We start from the raw sequence: 21,502 nt of genomic DNA, 5'->3' as shown, positions 1-21,502 counted from the left end.
CATACATTTTCTACCCCATTAAAGTCCTTTTTCTCATTATGTAGTTAATAACAAAATATATACTACATGTTTTTGGTTGTGAGATGTAGTTTGGACGAAGTTGTCGGCAATTCTTCCTATTGTAAAGTAGTGCAATGTGAAACCCATGTCGCCGATCCATCTTGCAGTGAAAACAAAGCAGCGTCAAAACGCTAGCCCAGATTGTCATGCAGTGTGAAAACATCTGTGATGCGATTACTTTGAAAATCATGCTGTCTGAACTCGGCATTAGGATTATCAAATTTGTGTCTGTTATGCTTAATAGCAGAATAATGAGAGAGATTTTTTTAAGAAATTGTTATAACTTTTCTTGAAAGTCAAGTTTACATACAATAAGATTATTATGCCTCTGAAAAATCTCAGATGATGGTGTCAAGCTTTTGGAAGTTTCTGATCAGCTAATTGACAACTTTTGAGTTAATTGGAGGCACAACTGTTGAAAAGTATTTAAGGAAAACCTCAAACCCACTGCTTCCTTTTTTAACAACATGGGAAAATCAACAAGCCGGAATCAACAAAAAAGGCAGATTACAATTTGCCAAATTAAGAAGAATTAGTAGAGACATGTCCTGTGGTCTGATGGTACTAAGATTGAACTGTTTGACCATACTGACCAGTGTTACATTTGGAGGATAAAGGGGAAAGCTCACAATCCAAGAAATTCCATCCCAACTTTGAAATATGGGGGCGGCAGCATGGATGGGTTCGAACCACTGACCTTCTTGCTGTGAGGCGACAGCACTACCTACTGCACCACTGCGTCGCCACGAGTATCAGTGTATGATGTTAAATCAGTGTTTATGTCTGTTTATCAGACATGACCGTACAGTTTTGAGTTTCACGGACCATAAATTTTGATCGGTCATAGAGGTGTTGTCAACAGGAAGTAGTGTGTCACTCTATGAAGATGATTTACCATCCTTCTGAAGGGTCACTTCACCCTCAGATTGAACCTGCTTCCGGGAATTCTGTCTGTGCTGTTGAGGGCCACTAAATCTGAGTGGCTTCAAAAACACGCCTCCATTAAAACTGTGTGAATTTACTATTACGCATTTCCTCAAATAGTTCAGTTCTTTATGACTGACGTCTATGCACACTCACAATTGTATGGTGTTTATCTGTATTTTTTTTAGAAAATAAGCCACGCAATGTTAAAAATTACGTTGTTGAGTGAGAAAATAAATCAAAATAATTGAATTTGTTGTATGAATCACATTTTAGGATTTAGTTTGAAAATAATATAAATTGGTAACCAACTGAGCGACAAATTATAAACGCGAAACAAGAAACATACAAACATAAACGTGTGTTTTAGTTTCTCTTACTCAACCGATTTTTTAATTAGGTTTAAGTTGACACCAAAATAAAAGAATAAAAAATTGCAAGCAAATAGAAATAATACTGGCATTCACTATAAATATTTATTTTAAACATCAAGGCCCGTATTATAAACCCGGCGCAATAAGGCGCAAGTCGTTTATGTCGGGATTTGTTGCTATTTTGTAGACCAGTGCAACCCTAATTTTCATGTTTTGCGCCACGTTCTTTAAATAGCAAATCCATTTGCATCACTTTGTGGACTAATGGGTGTGCTGGTCTATAAAGGAGGTGTGTTGAGGCGAATTGTTGGTGCGCATTGCTATTTTGAAGAGCTGAAATAGACTGCGCCATTGACCAACTAAAAGCAGGTTCAAAGTAGCGCAGAGCACATTAGTTATGCGCCTATGCAGGTTCAACCCTTACACATTGCTTAATACATACAGGATGTACAGCAATACACAAATATCTTTACATATAAAAACAATTAAAGGATTAAAATGTTACAAAAATTATTATTTTCTACATAAATATAAAAACCAATGCCTCATCTCGGGGGGGCTTTTTTCTGTTTATTCATGGCAATTTGCATTTGTATAATGTTATTATTAGCAGAATTATTTATTATATGCATATTTATATTAGGTTTAATAAAAGAAAGTTTAGATTTGTCCTCCTGTCAGATTTTGGAGAGGCATGCAACACCATATGGGGCATAAGAATAGGACGCGTGTTTGGATATAACTCCGTTTTTTTTACCACACTTTGTTATCATTGTTCATTTTTTCGTTTGCTGGAAATTCGAACTGAATTTAGAAATAGTTTTTAAATAAATCTTTAAGCTTAACTAACGAAATTAAATATGCAGGCTAATGGATGTCTTCAGTGGAGTGCGTACAACACCGTTTCCTTGTCCACAAAAGTAAAAAAAGAGTTAAGTAAATTGAAAGTAAAGTGGCCGAATGGAGGAGGCTCATTCTTTATCCTTGTGCAGATGGTATGTGTAACTGTTTTCTCACTAGTGAAGCGTTCCGTTTTTCCACTTAAAAAGTCCGTCATGTAAATAGCAAACGTGCCATGGCGCGAAGCAACTGACTCTTAAAAGGAATGTGAGATGAGACTCTGATTGGACACGCCCTTAATATTTTTGCACCATGCACTTTAGACTTTGCACCTAGATCGTTAAAATAGAGCCCTAAGCCCAAACAATTTGATGAAAAGCAGAACTGAAAATGTATGTGAGAAATGCAGGACACAAATATTCATGTATCTCTCTTTTGGGACCAATCTAAATGTGTGTGTGCTTCAAAAATGTTAGGCTTGCTTTCATGCCATTAATGGTGTTATGTAAGTCACAGCATATTTCTGATGATTAAATGATGTGTAAAATACAGTGAGCTTATTTTTGCTAATGGAGTCTGAATTGTCCTTTTTTGTTTTTCAGATTTACGAACACAAACATTATTCACAAAAGCCCAGAGTGGACTTTAATTGCTGTGGTTCTTCTGTCAGTGTAAGTATAACATGCATTTTCAACACTTAAATAGTAAAATCAGGGATACTAATTAGGATATCTTTGCACAAACCACATTTTCGGTTTAGGTTTTGTGCTGAAAATGTTAACCAAAACAGTGGCGATTAATCACTCGCTTCTATTTTGCATTCTTTTTCATGCAGACAAGTTAGATTACATACAACAGTTAAACATGTCAGTTTCCAGTTTGTCTCCATTTTAATGGAACAATCCACTGTAAGTTAGTTAAAGCAGTTTTTACAAAGTTTTATCATTTCTTTAATCTATTCAGCCAAACTTTAAGTCTGTCTGGAGTACTTTTAGCTTAGCTTAGCATAAATCATTGAATCGGATTAGACCATTAGCATCTCGCTCAAAAAAAGACCAAAACATTTTTATAATTTTCCTATCTAAAGCTTGACGCTTCTGTAGGTCTGTTGCTATTTTTTTAGATCAGTGGTTTTCAAACTCTTTTCACCTAGTACCACCTAAAAAAATTGCCTGACCAAGTATCACCATAATGACCAGTATTGAAATACAGAAGCATAGTAAGCCTAATCAAGCAACCACAGCTCTACACAGTTTAAAAATGTGGCAGATTAATTCCTATTATTAAGAATATTTATAATTGTCCGCCACTTAAACAATAACACTGCAGTGTGCTTACAGGTAAACAAACAAACATTCATTCATTTATTCATTTTTTTGTCGGCTTAAGGCTGATTTATACTTCTGCGTCAAACACCGGCGTATGCTACGGTGCTGACGCATAGCCCTTCGCCGTGGCCGTCGGCATCACTGACGTGCACCTCTCAAAAAATGTAACTACACATCGCAACGACGCGTAGCGCAAGCTCTGTGATTGGTCGGCTTGGTAGCGCTGACGAGTCTGGGCGGGACCGAGAGCCGCGCGAATGGCCCGAGCTATTGTTTACAAGTGTGGAGTCCCGTGAAGGAGCTCCGGATGGAAAGTTTTGTTTTATGTTTACCTCATAGTTAAAGTTGTTGCACGTCCGCCGGTTCATGCCTTAAAATGAGCGAGTTTGAGTCACTTGTACAACCAGGAAGTGTTCAGGAAAAGCAAAACAGAAGCGAAGAAACTCGACACAGAGGAACATTTACACCTCACTGCCAACTAGCGTTTTGGAAGTGTTAATGCAGACCAACAGAGACAGCGCGCAGAAGTATAAATGCACAGCTACACGTGTTGCATGCGCCGTGAGTTACGCCGGTCACTTGACGCAGAAGTATAAACCAGGCTTTAGACCCTTTATTAATCCGGGGTCGCCACCGCGGAATGAACCACAAACTTATCCAGCAAGTTTTTTTATGCAGCGGATGCCCTTCCAGCCGCAACCCATCTCTGGGAAACATCCACACACACACTCATACACTACGGACAATTTAGTCTACCCAATTCACCTGTACCGCATGTCTTTGGACAGTGGGGGAAACCGGAGCACCCGGAGGAAACCCACATGAACGCAGGGAGAACATGCAAACTCCACACAGAAACTCCAACTGAGCCGAGGTTCGAACCAGCAACCTTCTTGCTGTGAGGCGACAGCACTACCTACTGCGCCACTGCCTTGCCATCAAACAAACAAACAAATAAATAAATAAATAAAACATCAACGTTTAATCTAAAATGTGCTTTTAAAAGTTAATAAAAAATGACACTTCTTAAAAAGTAAAAAGAAAACTGCTGTACTTGAATGTAAAGCATTAAAATATAGTAGTAGCCTATTTATCAAAACCTGGAAATGTTCATTGAACCTCATAGATATTCAATTCAATTCAGCTTTATTTGTATAGCGCTTTTACAATGTAGATTGTGTCAAAGCAGCTTCACATATATGGTCATAGTAACTGGAACAGTGTAGTTCAGTTTTTAGTGTTTAAGTTCAGTTCGATCAATAAATATAGGCTGTATGTCATCATATTCATATATTAACTCTTTTTGATAAATTTTTCAATATATGCGGCATGTACATCGGTATGACATATTTGTATATCTAGAAATTAGATCTGCTTATTGGGCATTAGAGTAAGCTTTGTGTGTCAGTAAAGCAAGCGGGATAAAAAGATAGCAGAATAGAATTATAAAATAGGGGAGAATCCCGGCAAAAAAACGGGAGGGTTGACAGATATGCATTAAACGCATCTATACACTGCTTGACCAATACATACATGATTTATTCATTCATATGTGCGGCAATAGCTTGCTGTGATTGAGTGTGACTGAGATCACATCTTAAGTGAACCGTGGAGTTTGTGTCAACCACATACGGAGACTAACTTTAATTATATTCTAGCTCCAAACTTCAAGTGCCGCGACATTTAAATCACATCCAAATCCATTAGGCTAAATCTGAACAAACGAAACTGAAAGCTATGCTGCTTTGCAAAACAAATAACTTTATATATGGAAAATCGCATTATTTTACACAACTATGAACACATATTTGTAGTAATTATTTTACCAATTATGCAAGATGGGGAAATTCCTGAGTTTGCAGTAACTGAAATGCCACCACAGCAGCACTGGTATGCAGAAGGGCTTCCCTAGTGCGTGTCTGCTGATGATGTCTATCTGATAATGCCATGCACTAAACACTAAGCACACCAGCGATCCTACACTCCAGGAAACAGCCGTTGCTGATCAATCGTGTTATCAGATGCATCAAAGGGTTAAAAGTGTGTTCAATTTTTCTTTTATTTTTCTGCGATTCCTCCGTGTACCACTAGACGGAAGCATGCGTACCACAGTTTGAGAACCACTGCTAGATCAATGTGGCTAGGGACAATACTCCCATTCTGGAGTAATAATCAAGGAATTTTGCTCCAGCAGGCGCAATACTTTGCAGCACCCAATATCATAGGCTGTCCCACCTGCCTGGCAACATATGGATTTGTGTATGTCTCCACACTGTTCGCACTGGCAGTAAACGTCATTAGCATGTTCCCCTTATGCAGACTGACTTTACGTTACTACTACTGTTTTCTCGTTGGGGAATGAGACATGAAGTAATCTGACTCTTTCATTTTGTCACTTGAGCTTCAGGTCATTGAGGCCTGCCTGTGAGCGTTCATGTGGCTAGTGATTATCCAGGATCTTTGGCTTTCAAAGCTGGCAATATAAATATTCACTCAAAAGATGTTTTATTTAGTTTTGGCTATTAAAAAAATATATATTTGATTCGTTGATTATTAAATAAACTTTTATTTAGCATTTAAGTGTTTAGATATAATTCATTTAAATCATTTAGGTCTAAAATAACTCTCTGTTTTAATACTGTTATACTAATAACATTGCTTTGATGGCTTTCAGCTTTGATGGCTGAACCTGCACGTTTTTTAACTTTTTTTTTTTTTTTTGTGATGTGCAGATTGATACTAAAGTATCGTTATCTTCGATACCAGCTTTGTGTGTTTCAAAATCGATCAAAATATCCAAACTTTTAGTAATTTGTAGCAAAAATGTATTGTAAATAGAAATACAGCGGAAAGTAACCACAATTACCTTAGTTTATCTGAATAATGCCAACTTAGTTGGAACCAGAGATGTATAGTCACAAAGTAGAATTACTTCACTACTGTACTTCAGTACTAAAAAGCTGTATCTGTACTATACAGGACTATTGTCTTTTTTTCTCCTATTTCCACTTTTACTTCAGTACATATTTTCGATGAGTTTAATACTTTTACTCTGATCGATTTTTTTATGTGCTGCATCGTTACTCGTTACTAGGGGTGTCAAAATTATTGATGTCGTTTCAGTAATAGATCACAACCGGTTATTACGTACTGACGTCATTTATCTCCTCTGCGCGATGTCACAGTAGAATACTATGGCGAAGGAGGCGAGGGCGACTAATTAACGCTCTAACTACAGTGAAGGCGGCACAGCACATGAGCCGCTATTTCGCTAGTACTCTTTACTCTTTAATCTTTACCTCTCTCACTTTGGACTTTTGACCCGCTGGCCTGTTTGTGAGATAACTTTTCCTCTCCTCTTGGCTGATAAAGCGATACTTGTGGATCCAGACACGAGAGTGCCTGAGGTGCGAGTTTTCTCCACTGTGTCTATTACGGATAACCTTAGATAACCTCTTATTATGCGCATACAGACTGTAACCCCGGCTGTTCTTCCCGCCATTGGTGAACATCGCTTTTTTCTAAAGTCGATCGCAGCCCTTTCTGTTGAGCAGGTGAAGAATAATCAATCATAGGGGTGTAAGACCTCACCTGTCAGCGCTCAAAAAGCAAGCGGGATAATATTGACATGAGTTTATTTGCTATAAATGCTCATGCTGTCCTCTGTGCATGTATTGGAGTTTTGTTTGATACATTCAGAAAGTGTGTTTTCTTTGAGCAGGTCAAATTAAGGGTACAGTTCAAAATCTTACTGCTGTATTGAAGAACAAAATTGTATTACAAATAATATATAAAATAAATATATTTAAAAATTTTAATAAAATTAAAATGTTGTGAAGAAAAAATCTAATTCTGTATGAAAAGCATGGTCAATGCACCAAGATATCAAATTGAACCGAATCGAAGGCATGATAATCGTAACCGAACCAAACTGTGAGACCAGAGTAGACTCACACCCCTACTTGTTACAATTCTAGACCTTTTTCTTGGCTGCTGTATGGGAGGGGCGCCATAGTGACCAGCGTCTTCCGCTAGAATGTTTAGAACGTCCGTTTACAGCGTTTACAAACGGTAATTTGCGATCCAAAAATGGGTTTCAATAGCGTTTTGAGTGGATTACGGAGTGTTTTTGTGACACAACTTTGAAAGGTGTGTGTTATAGCTGTTATAATCTTTCAGATCTGTGGTTCAAGCGCGAAAGAAAAACAGTATCGTAAGCCATGTTTCTTTTCGTTCTGCTTAATCACGTACCCCCAAAAAAGATATTTAAAATAAACAAAACAATATGATGTCTTTTGACTGCTTTCTTTAACAACTACATAACACAATACTTGTACTTTTACTTTCAGTACTTCAGTAGTAAATTTTGAAATAAACTACTTGCAATACTTAAGTACAAAAAATGTTAAATACTTTAGTACTTCCACTTAAGAATGGTGCTTAAAGAGCACTTCAACTTCTACTCAAGTCTCTTTTTTGATAGAGTACTTGTACTTTAAGTCTCATTCTCTTGTACTTTATACATCTCTGGTCTGAACTCCTTATTCTTCCGCCTGCCAAGTCTAGTGCGTAATGTGGCACTGTACAACTGCGAAGTACACTTGTTAGCCACTCAGTCCGCTGGCCTGGCACATGTTGTTCAGCCATGCTGTCCATGGATATGGGTGAGCACAAGCGAAGTTATGTGTTGAGCTTTTTCAGTTCCAGAAACTCAAACAATGCCGTTTGTGACACGTTTAACAAAACCGTGTGGTACTGTGGTAATACCACAAACCTAATCAAACATCTACATATAAATTACAAGACAGAATATGACAATGTCATGACTAGTTGGTCAGAAGAGGAGGAAAAGAGAGGCAGGGGTACTGCTAGGGTGAGGCAGACATCACAGAGTTCTTAGGTGCAGCTGGCAATCACTAACCAGGTACAGAGGGAGAAAATGTGGCGATGTGGCTGTATTTTGGGAGCTTGTTTTTTTTTTTTTTTTTGACAATGATAAAACAACAGAAAAAGGTTCAAGATCTTCAAGGAGACCAGATTAGCATGTCACTAAACCAAAAAGTGTGAATGTTTATTGTTTTATGTTAAAATTTTGAGGCAGGCGTTTTAAGAAGTATACATGCTCAGATGCTGTCAATAAATATGTAAGTTAGCTCTTTTTTGTATGATAATTCTTCATCAATAAACAAAAAACCCCGTAAAGTGTCTCATATTCAGTATGAAGTGACACTTTTAAGTACACTACTTGTTACTTTAATTTCCACAGTAATTTTTGGGCAAAGTATTGGTATCGGATCGGCAATACTCACCCTCATTTTACTTGGTATTGGATTAGATAGGAAACCAGTGGTATCGCACATCACTACTTTTTTTGTAAAAATAAATAAATAAATAAGATAAATGACCTATATTAAAGTGGCAATAAACCATTGATACTTGAAGACAGAATATTCTGTTTGTTTGTTTTTTTTATTTAAAACCAGAGACCTGGTTCTCTACTATGATACATATTATGTTCATTTGTTTACAGCAGAAAATGCTCAAATTTAATATATATATCATCAAAAATGCTGGTGGTGACTGGAATTTCTCCCTTAACTAGCACTTAGGCCTGATTTTTTTTTTTTTTTTTTTTGTTGTTGTTTCAGTCTCTCACTTAAAATCTGATTTGTGGCTCATGGTACCTCAGATCTAAACGCGTGTCCAGATTGCCTTCAACCAGAGTCGACTCGAGTCACAACATGTTTGGCATCTTTCATCTGTCAAACACTGCGTTTAGATTGCTTAAGCTAATAATCTACCTCCGCATGGCTTGTGTCCATTTGCTCCTGCATGGGAAAGTGCCACATGTGTTGGTATTTGCCATGAGAGGCCAGCGTGACTGTTTCTCTGCCGCGTATAAAAGCTCAGATTATTGCCACGGCAGATAATGCTATGGGTTTATGAGCTGCCGGCTGTGGACTGAGGTTTTATGGTGCCTCGCTGGCCTTCTGTGTGCTGACAGTGAAAGTATGTGGTGGACGGATGAGCAGCTGGAAGGCCTGGCTTGAAGCAGAGCGGACAGGAACAGCACTGAGGAAATCAGGGAGCATTGTTTTCTCTTCAGGAACACACTCTGTAAAGCCATAAGACACAAGTGATTTATGTGTGAGTGTGTGTATGATTTGTGTGCATTTGTTTTCACTCTAAGTTAATATTTGTCTACTCGATAAAGATTTGTAGCTCTGTTGAGGATTGATTCGGAAGTTACTTTAGTTCCATAACTGCATTAAGAGGGGATTTGATCTTAAGTTTTCATCTTAGTTTACGTTTAAGGTACTCATCATTTTTAATATCATTTAATAGACCTGAGTGAACTAATAATTGAATGCTTTTTTTTTCTTTTATGAGCTAACCTTATGCATAATATTTTTTTACTGGTACTACTAATAATAATAATATTAACAATACCCAACATTAACAATAATTGCATTTTTAAAACAAAAAATGATTTTTCAAACATGTAAAAAAAAATGTCAATACTACTGTACATATATAGCCTTATGAAAAGCACAACTATATACACTTTATTACATACACCTGTCCAACTGCTTGTTAACACAAATTTCTAATCAGCCAATCACATGGCAGCAGCTCAATGCATTTAGATATGTAGACATGGTCAAGATGAGTTCAAAGCGAGCATAAGAATGGGGAAGAAAGTTGATTTAAGTGACATTGAAAATGGTATGGTTGTTGGTGCCAGACGGGCTGATTCAAGTATTTCAGAAACTGCTGATCCACTGGGATTTTCACGCACAAACAGAGAATGGGAGGGTTTACAGAGAATGATGCAAAAAAGAGAAAATATTAAGCGAGTTGCAGTTCTGTGGGCGCGAATGCCTTGTTGATGCTAGAGATTAGAGGAGAATGGCCAGACTGGTTCCAGCTGATAGAAAGGCAACAGTAAATTAAATAGTCACTCTTTACAACCGAGGTATGCAGAAGAGCATCTCTGAACGCACAACATGTCCAACCTTGAGGCAGATGGGCTACAGCAGCAGAAGACCACACCAGGTGCCACTCCTGTCACCCAAGAACAGGAAACTGAGGCTACAATTCACACGGCTCACTAAAATTGGACAATAGAAAATTATAAAAATGTTGCCTGGTCTGACGAGTCTCAATTTTGCATGGTACAGGTTCCCCTGTATCAACATTTCAGGCTGTTGTGGTGGTGTGAGGGTTATATTCTTGGCACACTTTGGGCTCATTAGTACCAATTGAGCATTGTGTCAACACCACAGGCTACTCGAGTATCCCTTTATAACCACAGTGTACCCATCTTCTGATGGCTGCCTCCTGCAGGATAACCCGCCATGTCATAAAGCGTGAATCATCTCACACTGGTTTCTTGGACATGACAATGAGTTCACTGTACTCAAATGGCCTCCTTTAGGATGTGATGGAACGAGAGATTGGCATCATGGATGTGCAGCCGACAAATCTGCAGCAACTGCGTGATGCCATCATGCCAATATGGACCAAAGTCTCTGAGGAATAATTCCAGTACCTATGCCACGATGGATTAAGGCAGTTCTGTAGGCAAAAGGGGGTCCAACCCAGTACTAGTAAGGTGTACCTGATAAAGAAGTGTGTATATGCACATATCAATTTGCAGATATAACAGAGACAAACAGACATATTTATTTATTTGGAAATATGTTTGTCTGCCAAATCAGTTATTTCGAAGCGAACAACATGCAAAAAAAAAAAAAAACTATGTAAATCAAACAGAGATAACCCCTGCGTGTGTGGTAGGTAATGAGGCTTTAAAAAAGTCTGATAATTTGACCTTTTTATCGCAAGACAAGGTTAGTTCAGATTGTAAAATGTCATTGTGACAAATCAAAACGGTAATTATAAACAATTCTGATTGTTAATACTGTAAATACTAAATAATGTAAATACTGATCATGTAAAATATGAATCTTAAAAATGAATAATAATGTCCTGATCATAATATACATGTATATTATGATCAGCATAATATACATGATATATTATGTATATTATATATACCTCTTTTCTACTTATAGTTGCAAAGTGTTTAAATTTGACAATTTGATTTATGTATTTGTTGTCAATTTCAGCACATTATCTTGCAGCTCATTTGAAAGAATTGAGGTTTTGGCGTGTGTGTGGCTTTGTGGTTTAAGAAGAGATGATGAAATGGCATGACCTAGATATATGTTATGGTGGGGGTTTCTTAGGACATGTCCTTGTAATTCAAAACTGTTAAAAAATCATATTAAACAGGGTCTTTTCGAAAATAATTGCCACAGGTTTTCTGTGAAGGTTGGGTTTGGGGGGTCAGGTTAGGATAAGGCCATATAATAAGCAGTTTTTAGAGTTAGATATATATAACGCCTATAGAGAACCACCAAAACAATTGTGTGTGTGTTAGAGGAGACAGCATGATGATGTTTGTCCAGTGCCAGGTGGCGTGTGTGACTTCCCTCAGGTTTATGAAGGCTGGTTCAGAGTCTCTAACACTGAGGAGAGATCCGTGCTGCTCCCTGTCTGTGTCAACAACACAAAGCCGTATCTTATCGTGCCATGATTGCTGTGGATCCGTGAAGCTGCGGGCACAGCATGGGAAACATTCCACCTGAGGAACAACACACGGCCACCATTAAACTTCTCCCTATTTAAAGATCACGGCTCTGATTTATTGCTCTAGGCCTGCAGGATTTCACTGCACTTGTTCATCTGGGAACAGCTCTTTTGGCTTATTATTAGACTCTTAAGTTAATGCATGTCAAGGAGAGTTAAATATACTTTGTATAATGATAGGGGGGAGACAACAAGGGTCAGAGCCAAACTGCAACTTTTATTAGAGTGGTCAGACATGGTCAAAAACAGGGAAAGACGGTAGCATGTAGGTAATCAAAAAAGCTAGTCATGTTACCGTGTCCGGCAGCTTTGAAGCATGTATCAAATAAGTTCTACAGTGAATGATACAGTCTAGCAGAGAAGCAGTGTACTGGAGCTTGATGTGTTTTGCCATAATTACATGATCAGTGACTTCTGAAGCTTTATTTTCGTCTATATCCACGTGACTGCTTCAAATTTTGATTCAAAGGTTTAAACACTCTTGTGGGTTAATAACGTGTATAGCGAGAAATTAGGCATGGATTACATACTTTTCTGCTGTTTCGAGTCACTAGACTAGTCCCATGCACCAGTAATTCGACTAAAATACAAAAATAATTAATAGTAAAAAGCTTTTGAGCCATACTAAAGTGTATTAGTGCATTATTTACAACTATTTTTAAAGAAAGCCAATGCATTTTGTAGTCTAGTGTGTAGTGGCCAGCTGTTGAGTGCAGCCCATAAGCCTCACTCCAAAAGCTTTCTCCTTAGAGCATTCACTTACCATGCAGGAATCGCCAGTTCAATCCCCCTCAGAACGAGTGGGTGGGTGTAAGACCGGTTGAAATACGATAAACATAAATTTATGATGTGAGTGTTTGACATTTTTGCAACACAGTGCTTTCGCACACTTTAACCAGCAGAGGTCCTTATCGAGCTCTGATTTGTGAAGCTTTGAGGAACGAACCTTTTTCAGATACAGTTGAGCCGAATGGTTCACTGGTTCTGAAAGCTTCATTCCACCATCACTACCAAAAGCACTGTGGGTTTAACAAGCAAAAAATCATGGCAGCAGCAAAACAAACATAAAACAAACAAAGGTCAAAACACGGCTAGACAATCTAGGAAATGCTTTGAAATGCTCACTACAGCTAAACAAGACTCCACAATGTATAGTGTGTGCGTAATCAGGAGAGGAGCTGAAACTGGTGTGTGACTGCAGGGCAGGATGGGATTTGTAGTCCAGTTCAATGGCAGATGTGATGTTGGAACTCTACTTGGTAAAGATGACCATACAGAGCAACACTTCCCATCACAGCTGTCAAATTGGAGGACCGCAGCTCTGCACAGTTTAGCTCCAACCCTAATTAAACACACCTGATTGACAACCCGCCTTTAGATTATCGAACATGTTATAGCTGTTAACTAGTTGTTTATAAGCGTGCAAGTATATTATTACTACTTATTACACTGCTTTCTGGTATGCTTGATTCCGATTGATCAGTCACTATATTCTAAGCTATGTTATTTCCAGATAACACCACCTAAATCCAATAACAGAGGCTCAACTGGGAACTTCAAATGATCTTGACCGCCAGTGGATACGTTCACATTCATATATAGTAGCCAACATATGAAGTGGGTCAAAAAAGTTTTTCAAAATCATCCAAAGACAAGAATGGGTGTTGTTGAATAGATTTAGAAGAACTTTTTTAGGTTTTTGACCTACTTCAAATGTTGATTACTGAATTCTGTATATGCTTGTCTTCCTCATCCATTGCTGTTTTTGACTTGTTTTGGCGCCATCTTTTGACTAAGTAATACGTAGGTTAGTGTTGGCTCCACTCAGCCGTTTTCCTTTTTGTAAGCTTCACTTTTTATTAAAGAATAAATAAACTATTACTAATCTATTTTTACCATTTTTTATATTGAAATTACTACAATTTTCCAGTATAGGGAACTTGTTCACTGTTAACTGTAAATTAACTGTAATCTCAGCGTTTTTGTTTTTGGCTGTTTATTTTGATTAGGTTTCAGAACTCATTCGAGGCGTTCAGTCTGTTTATCAGCGCTGTTATTTTCCCCTTATCAATAATTTGCAAGTTGACTTCTCAGTGCCTTATGTCAGCTGTGCCTCTGGCCTGAGCTCTTTTGTTGAGAGCCGTTCAATAATAGATAAAGCTGCAGAAACTGTAGAACAGGTTGAATCCGAGACCTTATTCCTTTTCCAGAAAGACCTGTGGATGGATGACTTCAGAAAGAGGCATAAATGCAGATGTTTATGGGTGTTTAGCATGCACTGAAGCTATTTCTTTTACCAAGGAAACTATCAGTTATGTACACTACCGATCAAAAGTTTTAAAACAGTACAATTTTTTTTTCCAAGTATATTTTGATCTTCAAGTCTGCGTTCATCTGATCCAAACTACAGCAAAAACAGTTGCTTGTGACATGTTTGCTATTAAAATGACTATTGTAATATAATTTATTCTTGTTTCCCAGAGATGGGTTGCGGCTGGAAGGGCATCCGCTGCGTAAAAACTTGCTGGATAAGTTGGCAGTTCATTCCGCTGTGGCGACCTCGGATTAATAAAGGGACTAAGCTGACAAAAAAATGAATAAATGAATGATTTTATTCTTATGATTCTTATGAGGATCGGTGATGCTGGCTCAGCATTGTGTTGTCTATTGACCATCAGTGATGGACCATGGCATCGTCTATTGGCCCAACCCTATTGTCCACCATTTTAGCTGAATTGGTCACATGACAAAAATTATAATATTCCAAAGCCTCCATTTTCACAGTCACAACCGCAACTAGTGTTTTCAAGTATATCCTCTTTGGAGAGCGTTTTCAAAAAGATTTTTTTTTTTCTCTAAAAGTGCCATTTCAGTGTGGACAGAAGCCCAAAATGGAGGAAAAAAATACGCAGTTTTAAATGATGATGATTTATGGCCATATAGAAACTTTTCACAAGACTGTCTTGATGCGTTTATCGGTCATCAGCATCTTAAATCCTTGAAAGTTTTTAGTTGTTTTTTAAAAAAGTATGAATGTTTATGATTGTATTTATGTATGTATTATATCATCTTTTCATTAAATTCCAAAAAATTACAATTACAGCTTATGCAGTGTCTATGTGGTTGGGTAGGACAGGAAATTTGACGTTGTTCTCTTTTCTGGCTGCCATTATCAGCATCACACAATTTCCTTTCTTTTTCTGAAAGTCTTGATAACACCATCATGGAGTTTTGTTTTATTATTTGAGCAAATAGGATTGTAAAAAAATGATTTCTTCCATTCACTTCACTCTGTGTACCCAAATATTGACTGTTTTTACTTTCAAAATGGATTTATTTACATGCTCATAGTTTAAAAATAATTTTGTTTGTTTGTTCAGGTTAACAGAAGTGTCACCATTGTTGCGAGAGTCGTTGGCGAGCGTGTCTTCGTTAGAATACATCTCCTGTTTCATGAAAGAGCTGAAACTGGAGGACAAAGATCTTCACAACCTCGTGCTGCTCTTCAAACCGTGCGTCCCTATACAAACGTGATGTACAGAACACTCTTTTAGAGATGAAAATAAAAACCTGTCCCAACACAATGGTTCTGTGCTACATTTGAGTGTTAAGTCATTCTGCAACACAGCCTCAGTGGAAATATGTGCTTCAGCCTACATTTCATACATTTGACTGGAGTTTCTAGGTAAGATAAATGTTACAAGGCAATTTGATGCCGATAACTTTGTTCATTTTCACACTAATTTTATTTGCATCAATACATTATAGACAAATAGGGTTCATTAACGTTCAGGTCATCAAATATATTCCACAAACAACTTAACAGTGTCTTTAATTTGTAATGAGTGTTGTGTTTTGTGTTGTGTTGTACATGGTTCCTCAACGGTAAAAAAAATATGCAAAATCAAGGTAAAATGATGCGATTGCAGTGCACTTTTCTCATACGTTTGCCTTTGAAAACACTATTGGTCGGGTTTAGGGAAGCGTTAAGGTCAGTCGTTATTAAGATGAACTGTACAACAAGTTCTGCCTTTTTCATAGACGTGTACAAGAAAGATGTGTATCTGAAACATACAACAAAACATACCCAAGTCAGTAATCCCCATCCTTATTATGACAATTTTTCCGTCCTGTGGGGGTGCTGAGCAATCATCATTTCTCAGATTATGACAAGCTGATAAAACAATACTGCAACTCTCAAACAAGTTTTAATTTTGGAGAAAATTAAAAAGGTCTGCAGTGTTTGGGTGTTCTGTGATTGTCTACCGAAACATACCAAAAAATGAAGGTGAGCAGTCAGTTTTTGTCACGTTGCTGTGTACTCTTGTAACCCCGCCGGTCCAACACCACCCATTCCGCTCTGAGCTGGGATCGAAATGGTGACTTTCCGCATGAAAGTCGGTTGCTCTACCAAGGAGGCTAAAGACCATAGCCTCTAGCGTCGCTCGCTAGAACACCTTTAGGGGTCAGAGGAGTGAGGTTTACCTGCCCAGCACTTACTAGCTGCCCTCGGTTACACTCGCAGCATTCTGAAGATGATTTCAACTAGGTGCGTCTGGAAGTCATGAGCGCGTCTCGCCACTTGTGCGCATTGCTCTCAATAGGTGTGTGCAAGCCGCGCACCTACATTTGAAATAATGAACTCAAAGAAAAGATGCGAAAATAGAACGGCCGCTATCATTTGCGATTTCCAGCATTTGATCCTCTTGTACAGATATACTGGATTCACCTAATTTGTTGACAAATGGATAAGGGATCCATTTCTTGGCAGTTATTGGGTCCTTCACTGGGGAGTTTCCTGTTTGCAAAGAAACTTTCCAAAGACGTCAGTTTATTACTCGTTTTGCTAGCTTGTAGGTTAGATTTTGGCGCTTAAGTGACTGAGATGTAACCGAGAGCCGAGTCAAAATAAAATATTTTTCTAAATAAAAAATAGTTTAGACCCAGATAAAAAATAAAATGGAAATAATTAAAGATTTCTTGTGCGGCCCAGTATCAATTGATCCATAGACCAGTACCGGTTCGTGGCCCAGGAGTTGGGAAATGCTGTTCTACATTACATATTTTAGATTCATAAAAATGTAGATCGTGCCCTCTAGTGGATTTGACATCTAAAACGTGCAATGTAACATACCTGTAGCAATATATTCCATGTTTGGCAAAAATGTAGACCAAGATATGCCATTTAATGGGTTGTTTTTATTGGTTGGTAGTAATTTATAATCAATAATTAACTTTTTTTTTTTAATTGGAAAAAATTGACAATGGAATAATCAAATTCAGATTTTAATGTGCGTCAAATAATATCAGCAGTTAAAAGAAAATCCTGCTTCACTCTTAACCCTCATAAAGCATTCAGAACTCATTTTGAGGAAGGAAGAGGTGCATAAGTTCTTAAAACAAATACATAATCTTCTGTTAGGGAAGGAAGCTTTACAGCTCAAACATCCTCAAAATATGCAATTAATGTGAGAGGTCATGCCTTCATGGTGTTAAATGTACAAAATCTGAAATGATACAGTGGGGGAGATCAGTATTTAACACTTCACAGTTTTTCTCAGAAAACATATTTCTTAAGGTTGACCGGAAATTTTCACCAGATGCTGGTAACAACCAAATAAATACATATATGAAAAGAAAAGAAAATTAAATTAGTTTAGAAAATAATCTATGTGTAATAAAATGAAATTGCGCAGGACAATAGTAATGAACACATGAAGAAATGAGGTGTAAAAAGGCAGTGAATGCCCAGACAGCAGCTGAAATCTCTCCGTAGTTATTCAGCAGCCTCTGCCCTTCATCAGTATAAATTAATATTTACGAAGAGCAGAGTGCTGCTGAAAGACTACTGAGAGAGTTAAGCTGCTGTCTGTTTTAATACTTTTTCTCTGCATCATTTCATTTTATTACTTTATTCGTAAACAAATAAGATTTGTTTTCTTTTCATATATGTATTTCATAGGTTGTTATCAACATCTGGTGAAAATTCCAAGTAAACGACATCTTTAGAAATATGTTTTCTGAGAAAAATGCTGACATGTTGAACACTTGTCCCCCTGTATACAGTATGCATGTATCAAAAACAAAATATAATTTGCTAAAGTAGTTTGCTAAAATATAGTTTGCTAAATATAATTATTATTTTTTCTTATATTGAACACACTTTGTGACTGAATTCTTTCCAAAGAATACATTTTTTTAATTAATGAAAGGTTATAACATGGTACACTTTACAAACCTTTTTGTTTTTAGGCAAGTTAAGGCAAGTGATCATATCCACTTAGCACATCTGTAATGAGCTCCTAGGCCATTTAGTGATTTGTAGACAAGAAACAATACTTTAAAATCTATTCTGAGTGTAACTGGGAGCCAGTGTAAAGACCTGAGGACAGGTGTGATGTGCTCTGATTTTCTGGTTTTGGTCAGAATCCTGGCCGCAGCATTCTGTATGAGCTGCAACTGTCTGGCTGTTTGTTTAAGAAGCCTAGTGAGGAGGCCGTTACAGTAATCCACCCTGCTGCTGATAAAAGCATGAACAGGTTTCTCAATGGAAACAAAACATATCATTCTTGCAATGATTTTCAGATGGTAGTATGCTGATTTAGTTACTGCTTTGACATGACTACTAAAACTTAGATCTGATTCTAAAATCACACCAAGAATCTCATCAAGACCTTATTTTTTGTTGTTTGACCTTTAGAGCCAAGGTATGCATTTACCTTGAGAACCTCATCTCTGTTTTCAATGACTTTCACTTTGTTTAACTGAAGAAAGTTTTGGCACATCCAACTGTTAATTTCATCAATGCATTGGCAGAGGGTGTCAATGGGGCTGTAGTCATTAGGCAATAAAGCTAAGTACATCTAAGTGTCACTTGGCAAGAATGGTCTCCACAAGAACATGGGTCTGTTCTCTGCATTCTTGGAATTGCGAATCTGGCTAGATCTTTTTTTTTTTAGCCATTTGAGGACTAGGTCAGAAAAAGTGTATTGTTGAATTTTTATATCTGTTACTCTGAAAGATGGGACATTATCTCACCCATTACTTTCATTTAATAATAATATTTTAAGAGCATAATAATGGTCTTTTTAGTATTTAAATTTGTAATATATAATCACTTATAATTACTGGAAACCAAACTGGGAGGCTTCCAATTTAGACTGAAAGTAAAGACTACTTTATAGAGTTTATAAATTGACCTCTAATTAGGATTTGCATTGAACATGGGATCTTCTTCAGCCGACGTTTTATATCTTATGTCAAAACATTTATTTTAAAATGTTTTTAAATGTTAAAAACATACAAATTTGTATTTATTTGTTTATTTTTTGCATTGATGCAGTAGAGAAGCCATTTATGGAGGAACTTGTTCACTAAACCTTTCTAATAAGAACTTTTTTTCTCAGTATAAAGAAGCTTTTAAACATTTTTGTGCAGTGGAAGATTCCATAAATGAGCAATACATGCCAATTGAGAATCTAACTATTAACTTAAAGATTTATTTCTTAGCCAGGGCTTGACATAAACTTTTTTGATCACTAGCCACTGTGGCTAGTAGTTTTTCAACATTACACTAGCCATTATTACTAGCCACAATTTTGTTGTTGGGAAAATATATTTCATTTGCATAAATTTGACTTTGATATGCTAAAATTGATTTAAACTGTGTGTAATGTCCACATGCCTCCTCACTCATTTCACTTTTTTGTGTGTTGTGTATGAGCTTGCTCAATGAGCATAAGCAAATGTGCTGTGGTTTCATAGTGTCGCATTGCTGTTAGTTTTTATACAACAGTTCTTTCTGGTTTTTGAACCTGAATGTCTGATAGCCGTAATATATATAATATCAGCACCCGTACAGCCTCTTTACCCTTTGTGTATTATATACAGCCAGCAAAAAGCAGACACTACAGATCTAAAGTTTAAAAGATGCACGCTCAGCTGTTTAACTGTCAGCTTATGATTTGAATCCAACGCGGAAGAAAGTAGTTTCAAATACAAAAGGGTTTTTGAGACTGTCCATGTTTGATTTTGTTTTTATATACACAATTATGCCGTCAAACTGTTGTATAAACGCAATATCACACTCGTAGCAGTGTGATATGGCTGTATATTGGCACTGGTGGAGGCACTAATGCACGCCTCCCACAAGTGCCGATATACAACTATATCGCACTGCTACGAGTGTGTTATTGCTCATTTATTTTATAAGACTTTTCAGGGCTCAAAATTAAGGGCTTACCAAATGTATCTCTTACCACACCTGTCCGCTCAAGTGATCATCCTTTCGTTGGTGATTCATCTGCCTTCTTTTGCTTGCGCAAACACAATTATTTTTGACAGTCATGCTGCTTTTCGATTCTAAGATCACATCTGCACACATATTGGGCCATCCTTATTGTCAAACCTTGCTTTTAGGAGGCCAGTATGAGCGGCTGTCTTACCTGCATTTGGCAGGTTGGTGCCATACCTGTCAACCCTCCTGTTTTTCCCGTATTTCTCCCGTATTTTCCAGTAATGGGTCATTCTTGAACGATTCGTTCATTTTGAAAATGACTCGAGAACTACGAGTCCTCTCAGGGAGTGATTCGTTCATCCGCGTGTGCGCACATTTGTGCAAGTGGTATCGTTCATTTCAAGTCTTTTGAGTCATTCATCGCGGAAAGGCAAAAGCCAATCATATGCGTTTAGAGCCGGAAAAAGAATGGATCCAATCGTCTCTCGAGTTCTCTATCGGGTTTGAGTCATTCGTTCCTCACAGGCCAATCATATGCGTTTAGAGTCGGAAAAAGAATTGATTCGTTCAACTCTCGAGTCCTCGGGTTTGAGTCATTCTGTCACGTGATTAACGAACGACTCAAGAACCAGAAGACTCAAAAGGTGAACTAATTATCATGGCTCCTATCGACTCAGACTGTGTACTTTGGTTAAGATTATTTGTGACTGTCAGTAACATGAACGACCCACTGACATTTGAAGACATGAAGAGGTGAGCTGAGCAAAGAGACAACAATACCTTCATAGACAAAAGAGCAGGTAAACATTGAATTATTTTCTCCTTCTTTTAGTATTCTGTTCATGACTTATTTGACGTGTGATCAACCTTTTGGGCTAGTTGTAAATGTGTTTGGAAGCAATTCGTAACATTTTAATAATATTTTGGAAAATTGAACGAAATGACTCGAAAAAAGATTCGTTCATTTGGATGAAAGAGACTCAAAGATCTGAGTCAGTAAAATGATTTGAACTTCCCATCACTAGTATTTTCAGTGTTTCTCTGAAGGGTGGCAGGAAACATTAAAGAGCCGAGCCTCCCTATTC

General features: G+C 37.4%; 2 protein-coding genes across 6 annotated transcripts in view; both read left to right on the top strand.

The window, feature by feature from the left end:
- Positions 1 to 16,423, top strand: part of rpap2 (RNA polymerase II associated protein 2) — a 30,340-nt gene extending 13,917 nt beyond the window's left edge. For 2 of the 3 annotated variants that reach the window (NM_001024432.3, NM_001277930.1), the window contains exons 11-12: positions 2,801 to 2,869; positions 15,562 to 16,423. In NM_001024432.3, coding sequence (NP_001019603.2) covers positions 2,801 to 2,869; positions 15,562 to 15,715 — 223 coding nt within the window. In that variant the 3' untranslated portion in view covers positions 15,716 to 16,423. Of the gene's footprint in view, positions 1 to 2,800; positions 3,588 to 4,134; positions 4,657 to 15,561 lie in introns of those variants that run through there. The other variant, XR_012387510.1, reaches the window with a different exon arrangement.
- The window catches only part of LOC137487670 (uncharacterized), a 579,101-nt gene that overhangs the window by 531,971 nt on the left and 25,628 nt on the right, over positions 1 to 21,502 (top strand). The gene's annotated exons all lie outside the window — the stretch shown is intronic.

The sequence above is a fragment of the Danio rerio genome, chromosome 2 (assembly GCF_049306965.1).
Source record: "Danio rerio strain Tuebingen ecotype United States chromosome 2, GRCz12tu, whole genome shotgun sequence".
NCBI lineage: Eukaryota > Metazoa > Chordata > Actinopteri > Cypriniformes > Danionidae > Danio > Danio rerio.
Note: the sequence above shows the minus strand (reverse complement) of the source record. Positions and strands in the feature narration are given on the sequence as shown.